The sequence below is a fragment of the Dermacentor silvarum genome, chromosome 10 (assembly GCF_013339745.2).
Source record: "Dermacentor silvarum isolate Dsil-2018 chromosome 10, BIME_Dsil_1.4, whole genome shotgun sequence".
Taxonomy (NCBI): domain Eukaryota; kingdom Metazoa; phylum Arthropoda; class Arachnida; order Ixodida; family Ixodidae; genus Dermacentor; species Dermacentor silvarum.
The window spans coordinates 147,149,408-147,162,872 of NC_051163.1; the positions used below are offsets into that span (position 1 = coordinate 147,149,408).

The 13,465-nt window shown below is 46.4% G+C and overlaps 1 protein-coding gene across 1 annotated transcript in view; it reads right to left on the minus strand.

Annotated features, from left to right (window-relative positions):
* Positions 1–13,465, minus strand: part of LOC119431898 (ATP-binding cassette sub-family A member 2-like) — a 40,653-nt gene that overhangs the window by 6,027 nt on the left and 21,161 nt on the right. Inside the window, exons 8-10 of the mRNA XM_037699338.2 lie at positions 8,140–8,286; positions 6,185–6,343; positions 4,386–4,567 (exon numbers count right to left, since the gene is read on the minus strand). Of these exons, the coding sequence (XP_037555266.2) occupies positions 4,386–4,567; positions 6,185–6,343; positions 8,140–8,286 (488 nt within the window). The remainder of the gene's footprint in view (positions 1–4,385; positions 4,568–6,184; positions 6,344–8,139; positions 8,287–13,465) is intronic.

Here is a 13,465-nt window from a genome sequence, read left to right on the forward strand (position 1 = left end):
ACTTGGCACATGCATGTAGTGACAAACAAATGAGGAGTTTGTAAATGATAAACTGCTTCCAAATATCTGGGAAACCATGGCAACGACAGTAATGAAACAATGAAACAGCATGTTCTCAGATGTACACAGAGAGAGAGGGAGAAAGGTAAAGGAAAGACAGGGAGGTTAAAAAGAGGTTATCTCCGGTTGGTGTAAAGGGATGCGAAAGGAGAGAGAGAGAAAAAAATAAGCAAGAATAAAGAATAAAAAAGGAAGGAAAGAAAAGGAAATCACACACGCACACAAAACAGAACTGTTTCTGTGGGCACTGTCACGCAGTCTGCGAAGGCGTTCTCGTGTTGCATAGTGTCGACGTTCCATCCTTCGTCACACAGCGCAGAGTCACAATTTGTCACTGAGTCCGGTGTCTTTCAAGTAACGCAGCAGTGCCTTCAGGGCGGCTCGCGCCGTTGTTTGTGTAGGCCAGTTTCCAAGGATGTTCTTTTCTGTTATTGGTCGTTTGTACAGTCATCAGCTGTATGAAGGGGAACAGTGAATTTTTTTTAATGTGAAAGCATTATATGCCCCATTACGGGAAAATCTGGCGTCGTCGTCGGCGGCGTGACCGAGGGATGGTACAAAAAATGGCCGACAGCGCATAGAGTAAAACACGTCAAAAATGCTCGGATTGAGGTCAAAATTCTCAGGGAGGTTCCTCTAAATAAAGTAAATCAATGGCTTTGAAAAGAAACTGTGGTACATTTCGGACTGGGTGGGAATCGAGCCCAGGCCACTTGGGTGCGAAATGAGAACGTTTCCCCGACGCCACGGCGGCTCCATGGTTATGCCTGACCAAAGTTGGGCCTAGTGCGTGCTTCATTGGACAAGTAAGGTCAGAGCCATCTGGCTGACTAAAGGTTTCACCAAAGGGACCATAAGACTGTAGCGCCCTCCTTTGGGCGGCGCGTAGAACCCGGATAGCGCGCGCCCGCATGAGAAGAAAATAAGGACGCCACCTGGCCGTGGCACGCGAAACCACGGTAGGGTGGCTAGAAGGGGAGGTGTGAATACCGGCGGCGCTTTCCTGCAGGCGCGCGTGACCCCCTTGCGCACCGATGCCACCAGGGGAAATATGGCGCTACAGCTCGCGGCGCGGGAAGCATAGCCGCGCCGGCCTGCCGGTCTCGCCTCGCCTCCGTGCCTTCGCCGTCAGTTTTGGTCTCGTCGCCTTGTTTGTGGTGTTTCTCGCGATACATAGCGTGTTGCACAGCGTCGTCGTGGCATTGCCAATTGCCATCCTAGTATTATTCACGAGGCCTTTCACGCTAGCTCAATCTGATCACCACCGCCTTTTTTTTTTCCTTAGGTTTATCGTTCGCGACTTTATTAATGGAACTGCAGTCTTGATACCACGTCACATTCCTGCCCTCTCAGAAGATGCCGTGCCCACAGTACTTCCGAACTTGCCAAAATACATTAGCAGGACTCTGACGAAAGAAAGAAAAAGAAGAGATGTCTCACACGCTCCACGGGTTCCAGGTTCGGGACGCAAACCACTCCGGTATAGGCAGTTCCGCCTACTATGACCCTGTATGCCTGGACTACATATTCGACTCTCTGAGTACGAATAAAGTATTATTATTATTATTATCTTACAAGAGAAGCGGCGCTTGTCTATTGACAAGACGGGGGAATGCATGCCCACCGGCAGACGTGGAGGCTGTAAATATACAGCGGGATGGAATGCCCAGTCCAGTCGCAGAAGAATTGTTCATTATCGAGCTTAAGCGACCTTTGGAACTGTGGTCACTGCAAAAGTTTAAACAAAACATTGCTCGTTACTGGACTGCAGAGTTTGCATTGAACGAAATGCTGCGCCTGTTGTGTTAACCAAAATGGTAGTGTTCTTCATTGGAGAAGGACAATTGCCAGCTGTAGCATCTACTTGGCTGGGCAGCTTCACAACGAAACCGTTGTGGAATCTAAAGAAACAAACAGAAGGGACTTTGGGGGCCTTTTATATCTATCAGTCTATCAGAACCATTCTACAAGCTGGTCAATTAATGCCCTTATTGAAAACAAACTCACTCGTTTGCATGCCAAAGCTGTGGCAAAGTTTATGCAGTTGATCAATTGGTGATGTGCCAAAAATTGGTTGCCTAGAGCATTCTGCTGCCCTGACAGCATCAGTTGTACGTTTTTATTGCGTAACAAGGATTCATTTTTTGCTTAAAGGTGTCATTCAGCAGGGCACTGAGAATAAACTAAAAGCACTGAAATATTGCGTGTTGTAGATCAAATTTTCCCATAGTTGTTTTCCTCACTTAAATAAACTATTTTATGACCAGATCTGTTGCTGTCTGAAATCATAGTAAATTGCTTATTTGAGCGTCGAAAGGACATGCTACACGTCTTCAAGCGCTGGCACAAAGTGGTTTGTACGTCGAGAAGTAATCGGGTAATGACTGCAGTTTACAGGTCGTACGTACGGCACGCATAGGGTGATTACTGCTGACCTCGAGGACGACGGTCGCATTTTGAGGGAGTCGAAGTGCAAGGCACCTGTGTGCCGTAAGGTGTGAGTGCGCGTTAAAGAACCCGAAGTGGTCGAAATTATTCCAGAGCCCCCAGCCCCTATGATTCTGATCTGGAGGACACACACAAAAAAAAAAAAAAAAAAAAAACGCGTTTGAATCTATCGACGCAATGCGAACTGGGCCCATAAAATCTCACAGGAGTAGTGATGTGGGCTGATAAAACGTTGATTTCATGGATAAAGACGTATATTCCATGACGCTCGCAGACAACGCGCGATACCCGAGGCTGGCGATGCGCTCATTTCGGTTGCGTGCCTTCCCGCGCCTCGGTCAACAGCGCCGCCCTGCGGCATCGGTGCGCTGAGGGGTCACGCTTGCGCCGCCGGTATTCACACCTCCCCTTCTAGCCACCCTAACCACGGCTCGCGGTTATATTCTGGCGTCTGTTAGGGTCAGCCGTGTCTTTCCTTCTCTCCTGAGGCATAAGCCTACAAGACTTTCGCATTCCCACACTTAAGCAGTTTTAAGTTTCTCTGCGCCGAATGCTTTTAAACGAATGTTTAACTCCTGATTAAAATAAAATATGGGGTTTACGTGACAAAACCACGATCTGGTTATGAGGCACGCCATAGTGGGGGACAACGGAAATTTGTACCACCTGGGGTTCTTTAACATGCACCTAAATCGAAGTACACGGGTGTTCTCGCGTTTCGCCCGCATCGAAATGCGGCCGCCGTGGCCGGGATTTGATCCCGCGACCTCGTGCTTAGCAGCCTAACACCATAACCACGAAGCAACCACGGCGGGTGATAGCTCCTGATACATGGGTTCCAATCTAGGACCTTGACACGTAACAATCAGTTTTCCTGTTCAGAATTTACTCGCGTTGAACACTTTTACGAAGGGAATTTGTGTCTAGCCCTCAGGGACGTTTGAAAAAAAAATTGTGTTCCCTGTCACATTGGTGACGACTCTATCTGCAGGGTTGTGTTCGCTGAATGAGAGAAATGAGATACTATAGAGCAGCGCACATGACTTCAAACGCATGCAAACATGGTGAGATTGGTAAAATAAAAAATGAGAAGGAATTCGTAAATAGGCTGCCTAAAATCTTGCCATGCTTCGAATGAGCGGAAATCTTCAGTACACGTGGTGGGCTACGTGTGTTCACCGAAGTTCACTAGTGCCCCTGCACAACAGCCGCTGCTATCCTGCTGCATAATCATTCGGAGTATTTATCACATCTATCGTTCTGTTTCCCTACAGACACAAATGATTGTCGCACTGCGGCAAGTTGGGATAATTGCTGGATGTTCATCATGTAAAAAGGGGGATAACTGCGCTAGAACACCAATAATTGTATTTATCACTTATATATTCGAACGAAATGAATACTCGATAGCTTCAAGTAGTGAATTTTTGAATGGAATGGAAATTGAATAATATAGACTATTCGATCCGCATTCAAAATTTTAATATTCGCACACCCCTACTATGGAGCTGATGAGCGCCCTGTGGACGTCTCAGAGTGCGTCTACCAAGATCAACTAGTAGAGGACCATTGTTTAAGCAAATGTCATTCGCAACGTATGGTGAGTTACCAATTTTATTATGAGATCTGCATGCTTCAGGGAGTAATGAGAGCCGACATCATACGTACAGGTTTTATGTCGTGTATTATTGTCTTATTGCGCCGAACAAACGCGAGCTCCGTGGCTAGATTTTGACGGTCAATGGCGTGCTATAAAAGTCGGTTTCCTGTGTCCTATAATTTCGAGATACCGACCGAGAGAACTGCAGAGGGACGTGAAACCATTACGAGCTGGATGTTTTCCTTTAAAACATGCCCCCGACGAAACAACCGTGTACCTGTATGTGCCGACGAGGTAGTCGGCTATCTCCTGCAGGCGGAAGACGTACAGCAGCACTCTCAGGTACTCGGTCGTCATAGGAACGCCTCGGAGGCGTCCGAAGAGCAGCAGTGTCTCGACGCCCGTCAGCATGTCCAGCAGACCGTCTCTTTGCGGACAATAACCCATGTACCGCCAACACTGCGATGGACGTGATGGTAGCGACTCCCGTGATGCGAGGTCATTATTATAGTCCCCGATATTACCGTTTACAGTTTATCAGGCTACCAGAGCCGTGGACGACTGCAGCAATGTTGGCAGCGATATCTTGGGACACTTTATACAACTATAATATGCGTGAAAAAGACATTTCTGTCAAGTGAGTGGTTTCGTCGAAGATAAATCATAAAATGACTCTAGGTTAACGATTATGTCGCTCCCGATGCTGTACACCACCAATTAAGTAGGTTATAGGAGGTCACTGCAGTGTTAGCTTCGTGGGGTCTCTGCTTCAACTCTGCTTCACAAGGTGTCGCTACCAGCCTTGCAGGCTCCCGTGCAGCTCTCTCGTGTTGCAGTATTCCGCAAACGCTCATACACTGAAACCCTGTGCTGTTTACAACTTTGTGTCAAAAGTCGAAAAGTGCGAGCATGTGTTACGGAAAGTGTCTGTGCCTCGAGTTATGCGGCTGTCACTTACGAAACTAAACACTCCAGCTGAGAGCCGCGAGATGCCGCAATATGCTAAGTTTGTGCCCGAATGGTCGAACAACTAACTTTGTAGTTAGCGCACATGAACACGTCTCACTCGATTACCACGCACTCTAACTATCAAAACGCTGGTGGTGGAAGAGCGGTAACAGCAGCAAGCCAATTGACGTTCGTGCTGTCTCTCGCATCAACGCGAACTAAGCGGCGAGAACACTTCGCGCACGAGCCTATCAGCACTCGGCGCACTCGGTCCTCATCGCAGATCGTTTTCAAGATAGGGGCCCCGCGGCCGCGCCATACGCCACCGCTGCCAGAATAGAACGCCCCCCCCCCCCCCCCCCCCCCCCCTCTTCCGTCTCCCTCGCGCACGTTGGAAGACGGCGCGCTTCCGCGCCGCTTGCTTCCCTTGCGCGCGCGTGATTGAGCAGCCATCGTCGCCTCACCCTCCCCCGCTTTCACTCGCTCATATAACATACGGTGCGCGGCGGAACGTCACGGCGACTCCGACGGCGGGAATGCGCCTGAAGTGTCCATATTAATTATAAAAACACTGTTATATGCTGATTAAATGCTGAAAGGACCGTTTCCATGTATGCATGTAGACACGGCTCCTGAAGTTTACTGTCGTAAAAACCGGCTTTTGTAGTCTACACACCGAGACGAAGTTGGGACACCCGTGTGCTTTGATTGGCAGGTTGACGCTAAAAACTGGATATTTGTGTCAACCTGTGGTATTTAAAACGCACTTCATGGGTGATTGTCGTCGTCTGCGACAACACAACGGTCTAGTTCGCATCAGTGTCAATTTCGCGAAAGCTGCTCCAACAGGACGTCTAACAGACATCTACATATATACAGTTCCTCATTTAGCTGATTTTACATGAGTGATCGACATTTCACGTAACCACTTCACAGATAACCTTGAAAAGGATCGAAGACAATGAGCGTTATAATGTGCAAGGGCTCACACGAGGATATTGCGCTGTAGTACGGAAAAGAAGGACCAAAAAGTCGACAATTATCGTACGAAAGCAATCGAAAAAAAAAGTAATGGCGCAATGGTCGCTCAACCGTGGACGGGCAAAATTACAGGGCCAAGGCGCTCACCTTCCGCCTCTCGCGGACGATGGAGAAGTTGGAAATGATGGCGTCGCCTTGGTGCGGCAGAATTTCGCCCGTGAGCAGGCGGAACGTGGTTGTCTTTCCCGCGCCGTTGACGCCGAGCAGGCCGAAACACTCGCCAGTGCGCACGGTGAAGCTCAGCCCCTGCAGACGAACCCGTTACGTGAGGACGAATCTACTGTAGAATAATTTACACCCCCAAATAGAATGAGAGCATAAATCGACCTAAACTCACATTCTTACACCCAAAAGGGGGTCAAGGTGTGAGTTAAGATTTACACCGTTATTGACTTTACGTTGGTAAATAATTGTACAGTGTACAATGCACGCATCGGAATGATGCATAGTTTCTTTCAGCTGATATGTGCTTCACCTCTCTTCGAGTAAAGTTACCGTAATCAAAAGACACAAGGCGAACCATTGTTCAAGTAGCTAGTGTAAGAACATAGAAAGCGAACCTATATGCCCGACAGTAAGCAACTGTGATCACTTCTCAGGCTTCATTCTTAGCCTGTAAAAGTTGAATGAAATCCTGGATTTGTACGTGTTATATAAAATAACGACTTAACCACGAGGCACGCCGTAGTGGGGTACTCTAGATTCGTTTGGACCACCTGCGGTTCCTTAACGCGCTCCTAAATATAAGTACACGGACGTTTTTTGCGTTCTGCCCACGTGCGTTATCCGCGTGTGGGATCGAACAAGCGACCTCGAGCCCAGCAGCACAATTGGGGATACCACTGCACATAGGCTACTTTATCCCTTTTAGGACGGCATATATTTTTTTACAATATTATTGAGATTTCTTTCGAGTGGTATGACCAATTGAGGTACTTAGGAATAGTTGGCAGCAAGTTTCACTTCTCAGCACCAAGTCGCTTATTAAGAAAAAGGGGGACGTATTTGTCTCACTGGCGCTAAATAGTATATCAAAAAGCGGGATACATATGTTGTATTGACTCTCCAGGGTCTCAATGGAAAATTGTTTCTGGCTACTTGGCAGGTAAAACAAACACTCTTGAATGTTTTTGTGTCACATTAGTAAATGAGATGCTTAGAAGTAGTTTGCAGCTAATTTCACTCCTATACAAAAAGTGGAACTCGTTTGACCCCCTGACCTTCTAGGGTTTCAGTAAAAAAAAAATTGCATGTAACCAGTTTCTTTATAATATGGCCCGAAACATGCCGCGCAAAGTGGCACAGCGGAGGCCACAGAGAAAAAAGTTTGTACGCACTTCTCGCACGGCGTCGTGCAACACTTGCGCTGGTGCCCTTTTTCTTTCTTTTTTTTTGCACGTGCGTGCTTTTTTCATGTGCATTCATTAGGACGAGTATCGTGACCTCGCTATCACCTCAATTTGCAAAAATGGGCGCTTATTGCTGAGAAAAGGTGTATATCTAAATGCAGGAATCGGGAATTACTTATCGGGCATCATGACAACTTCCTTCTCACAAGAAAATGTGGGCCATATCCAGGAAGCGTCCCAACAAGGCAAACAATATTTATAGCTCTTGCGTGCTAGTCTTTAGTTAGTAACATCTCCCAAAACTAGTCTCAAATGAAATGTTGAATTGCAGACTGTAGATGGAAAGCAGCAAGACACAAACCAGACAAATGCGTCTCTTTGCCGCTGAGAAGCTATTTTTGCGTATATCACAAACTGGGACGCATGTGTCCCACGTCCTACAGTAGGTTATAGAAGCCCTGTAATGCCACCATTACGGGCTGCTGACATGGCAGTCTTACAACTAGAGAAGCTAACCCACTGCCCCGCAGTCCACTCTTATGCGTGAAAATGGTTATACACAAGAGTTCTCTGCTTAATATGACACGATGTGACTGCGTCTCATATTAGAAATTCTTTGTTTAGAAGCCTAAGACAGCTGTGTCCACAAACTGGAAACAAAAAGAGCATTCTATATAGCACGTGAGAACTTACCTGGAGCACAGAAACACTATCAATGTAGCCGTAGGCCTTGTAGAGGCGATTTACTATCATGTAAGGACGCGATGAGGTGGCCGGCAGCTGACCGTTCACCAGGGCCTTCACCAGCTGGTTCTCAAGCACAACATCAGTGTCTTCGTCCTTGTAAAGAAGTCGCAGGAGGAATGCATAAGATTATAGCGACACTAACAAAAGCCGTGCCACGTTCACCGAAGCGGTTAGTAAATCTTATCGCGTAAACAGATGTAGAGAACTTCCACGTCACGGAAAATAGGTGTCGCTGCATTTGATTTATGCACGGAAGGTTGTGAAGGCAGAGCGTAAAAAATAAGGGTATCAAGCAAATGATAAATGAAGCGCATAGCCGATGTACATGACTGCTCAGCGTTGACCGGAGTTCCGGAGACTCTTTCCAAAATTATTTTAGCAGAAAGATTTATTTAACGATTACGGACGAAATCCGTGTAAAATAAAAACGTACATAATCACCAATATATTAAGCGCGAATAAACCAAAATCAGGCAAGTTTGTACTCGGTCGCGAAAAGCTTGGGCACAGCGAAGCTTACTGGCTGCTACTGCGAGGTATTAACTTGGTTGCTGCTAGGTCTTAGCTTGGTTTAACTTAACTACGCGTGTAGGAAGGTATTCTCGAGCGATCATTTTCGGAGGTACCTTACCTTTCGCGACATTCCACGTGACTAGCGCTGGACGCGTGGGCGCCTACGAGCGACGGCGCTCCTGGCCTGCCACAAACGCAGGCAGGCTAACCAAGGTTGGCACAGTGCCAAGAACGCTGCTGCTTTCCGACGCCGAACGAGTTGGAGGCTAGCCGCTCGATATCAATCCGCCAGCTTCGCCGTGTCTTCAGCTTTGCGCGGCCTAGTGCAAGCTTCCGCTTTTTTTTCTCCTGGCTCCACAGCTACGCACCACAAATTACAGCTGGCTTAAACAGTTTCGCTGTTAAAAAAGTCGCAGTTAAGCCTTAAAGGCCAAGCATCGATTGTGATAGCAAATTATTAGGCAGCTATACGAAGTAAGCATAGCAGTTTTATCGTCCGTATAAACTTGTAAAGCACGGTGTCACGCGCGCACAAGCAAACATGAACACATCAATCGATGGCCGCGGACACTCGACGTAAGAATGCTGGCATGAGCAAGCGCAGCGGCAACAGCGATCGAAGCGACTTTCGTGCTGGCTCTCCCTTCAACGTGAACACATCGCACGCGAAGCTATCAGCACTTGGCGCACTCTGCCCCCATCCCAGATTGCTTTGAAGATAGGGTCCGTGCGGCCGCGCCATACGCAGCACCCGCCGGGGTAGAACGCCCTAACCCCCGCACCCCCATGTGCCTTGCACGCGATTGAAGAAAGCGCGCTTCCTTCCCGCTTTTTTCCTTAGGCCTGCTTCACATGATGCAATATTTAACGCACCGAAAGCGCGATTTCCGTCGCATGCGACGGAAGTCGCCCCCCCCCCCCCCCCTTCTTTTTCGGCGGCGACCAACCGGTTGGTGCGACGTGCGACCGGTTGTACGTCGTAGCTGAGAGCAATTTCGCGGGTAGTTTTGGGAAATGGCGTCGGTCGCTCAATGGAATGTTTATAGATAATTTTTTATCAATAAACGTGGGCTCAACAAGCCTCGAACAGTGCAACGAATTAAGTGGAGCCGTGGATTGCGCAAGTGGTACATACCATTTGCAGCGACACGCGAACAATCGTAGGGCAGATCCGCTTCTTAGATTTTTATGCATTTGTTGACACGATACGTTGCTAATCAAGCGACGCTTTTTGAACGCTGGCTTCGGTTGCTGATAGAGCGTCCTGTTGCGTGCATTTCCGTTATTCACACGCGCTGCGAGTTGGTAAATGCTGCGAGTTGTTGTCCCTCACGAGAAGACAAGGCCTGTAGATGTCCCAGTTTTCTGGTTGTACAAGCTACTCGCGATATACGAAAACGCCACACTTGTAGCGCGATACAATTTTACGGACGCAACAAATAAAAAAAAAATCATGCAACCACGGAAAAGTGCTGCGGCGAAATGGTCCCCCTATACGCGCTACCATTTAGTTGCACTCTGTTGGTTTCGGCTTTCACGCGTATTTTACCCAATTACCTATCTCATTTCAAGGTTCAGCTACTTCCGCTGTGAGACGCGACTGCTTATCCAGCTCGCAAAGTGAACGGGCACACTATATATTCTACAATATTTTCTACAATACATATTTATCGCTTTGACTGGGAATAAACAGCATCGTCAATTGTTTTCGAAGCATTATTGCACGATAAGCATTATTTAAACAGTATATCTCATTTTTCGATGCTATCATTTGTAACCTGCACAGCATCCAATGAACCTTCAATGTGTTCCAGACTTTGTATCCTTACAGCACCTGTATTAGCCCTCACATTAAAAGGTAAGTGGATATTGCACTCATTACAGTGCATTCAATTTATTTTATTCATGCTGGTCGTAACATATCGCAGTATTCTAAAAACTACTTCGCCATAAACATTCTTGCCTTGCTTCTCTTTCTCTACCTCCTGTAAAACACGCGCACCAATGTGAAAAGTAGGCAAAGAGCTCGGTTTTATAAGCAGCAGATAATATTAAACAAAATCAAATCAAAACTGTGCAGCGAAGTCAGCCGGTTGCATCCCTTCCTGTGAAGGATAGAATCTTTTCAAGTACGGATAGTTCTTTCACGTCCACAGCTCAAAGTGCGCAGACGCGCCACGAGGCATACGCCGTGTTTAACAAGACGGTCTCAATGTTGCTAAAGAGTTTGCAATTACACGTATTACTGCATAAACTCGTATAACCACATCCTATCACTAATCAGACGAGATGGCTCCAACTCATATTCACCAAAATTATACTCAGGCGAGCTTGCTCCGACTGAAATTCGTCAAAATTATATTCAGCCGAGCTTTCTCTCTACTAATGTGCTATCGCAATTGATGATTCGCATTTCTGGTGTTAATGTCTATATGTTAAAAATTTAAGGTGGTCGCCTCAAAAATTTCAGTGTTCAGATTCTGAGATTTGCAAAGGTAAAAATCTTTATTCCATTCTAGTTCGTGAAGAAAGCTCATATAATGCGCGCTGAATAAGCTATGCTTATAGATATTGCTAAGCTTAGAGATATTGTCAATGCCCCTCATGTTTCCTCAGAACATATGTACTATGCTATTAACATTCAAGCAGCTTTTCAACAATGTAAATCAGCTTCCCCTGTTTTAAACACTGGGTTAATGCAGTTGTACCTTGACACTTTCCTTCCACTTTCTCATTTTGGTTAAATAATCTACTTTGAAGTACCTCCTATTAGTATTCTCTAAAATTGGTTTAATACAGGTTAAGTAGATGACTAGCTTAACAGATTGGGATGCTTGCTTTCATTTCCAGGAAAGCAAAGATTGCATATGCTCCAGTTGCATACGTTTTTGGTAATCTGAGGTGTTCAGCCCCACTTTTAAGATAATGGAGTGAAGCAAGTAGAAGCACACGCATGCCAAAGAGAAGAGCTTTTTACTTTAAGCTTGCACTACGAATACAAAACTTACCGTTCTATTTCGTTATTAAACAAACAAACGTACTCCTAATACAGATACACATTATAGTAACAGCGCGAGACACAGGACGAGAAAGTAGACGATGCCCATATCTGCTAGAATGCTATGATGTTACGTACACAACTGACTGCAGCCCCTAAAAAATTGTGGTGTCGGCTTTTACGCCTTTAGAAATATTCAGAGAAGCACTTGTATGAATAATTACAGCACACGCCCCGCGACGGATGAACCAGGTTGGCACTAAGATTAAAGACAAATTCCATTGCACGTTCAGTAATTACACACAGATCATGCGCGGCTTCCTTCAGGGGCACACGTGGGCTTTTGGGTTGGTGCTAGCTGCTAAGTTTGGTGCAATGATATTTCTAGGAGCAATAACCGCTTATGCGCAGTTATGAGGAATATACACACATACTTTCTTCAGAAGCTAACGTTAAGCCCAGGTAGCGCGAGGGTCTCTCTGCGTTGACTTGAAGGCTTCGCTGCAGCCGAATTACGAATACTGGGGACAGATATGAGGACAGCTATTCGGTCTTGTTGATAGGTCCACTTGTGTTTTTGTGTAGCGCATGCAGAACAACACGGAAAAAGAAGACACTCGACCTTCAGAAACCGCTGTTGCGCACTCCAAAATAAAATTAAACATTGAAGTTTTGAAGCATTTGAGCGCGCAGGTTTTTTTTTTCATTACATTTGAAAAATTATGCGAGGTATGCCGCAAAACGTGACAGCAAGCATCACTGGGCGTCTCACCAGATGCATCGTTGACATCGCAATTATCTTAAATGAACCTGCTGAACTTCGCACTCAGACATGTGCGACTGCGTCGATTTTTGTCGCTCCAGTCGCAACATGTAAAACAGCCTTTACGCGCGCGAGATTGAGCCACCATCGTCGGATCACCCTCGTACGCTTTCACTCCCGCATACAGCATACGGCGCACGGCGATGACGTTATCGCATTTGGATGTCTTGCGGAACACTACGGCGACGCCGACGGCATAAATGCGCCTAGAGTATCCATATAATTGCTATCGCAATAAGAAATCTTAATACTGTTGCTAGTTTCAAGTTTCTTACCTAGTAAACATTTCGTAACCACTGATGGTTCTCACTTGAATTGGAGCAAGGGCGACAGTGACTATTTGGGAAAGTTATTTGAGTATTTTATTTAATTACCGATTTCAATGTGAACTGTCCCCAGTTTATCGTGTCTGAAACAGCTGTAATGTTTGTTAGCGAAAAACAATTGGCCGCATATCTGCTTGCTTCGCTGCAAAGAAGACTATCGTCTTCCGACGATAGTCTTCTGGCGCCCCTGATACGTAACACCCTATTTTTCCCCTCTCACCCCTCACGCTCTTCCCTTCCCCTCTCATTCCTCCCATGATGGATGCAATAGATGTTTTGCTGAATTCAATTCAAATTTCCCACGTTCGCCTTGCTCTCGCGCCATCTGTTGAGATCTTTTATTTCTGTTGGCCCAAAGCCGGCTGCAGAGCCGCGGCTTCACTCGGCTTGTTTTGAACGCGTAGCGTCTCTTCGCAACCATTTCTAAAACATTGAATTTTTAATTTGCAGCGGTTCATTTTTCATTTCTTTCTGTCTCTCTCATTCTCTATCTGTATTTCTCTCTCTCTCTCTCACTCGCCCACAAGAAGTTCTGTTACAATCGTTGGTACAACATAATCATATGGTTCCCATAAATGCATGTTCTACAAGCGTGGGTGTATAGCCTATAGT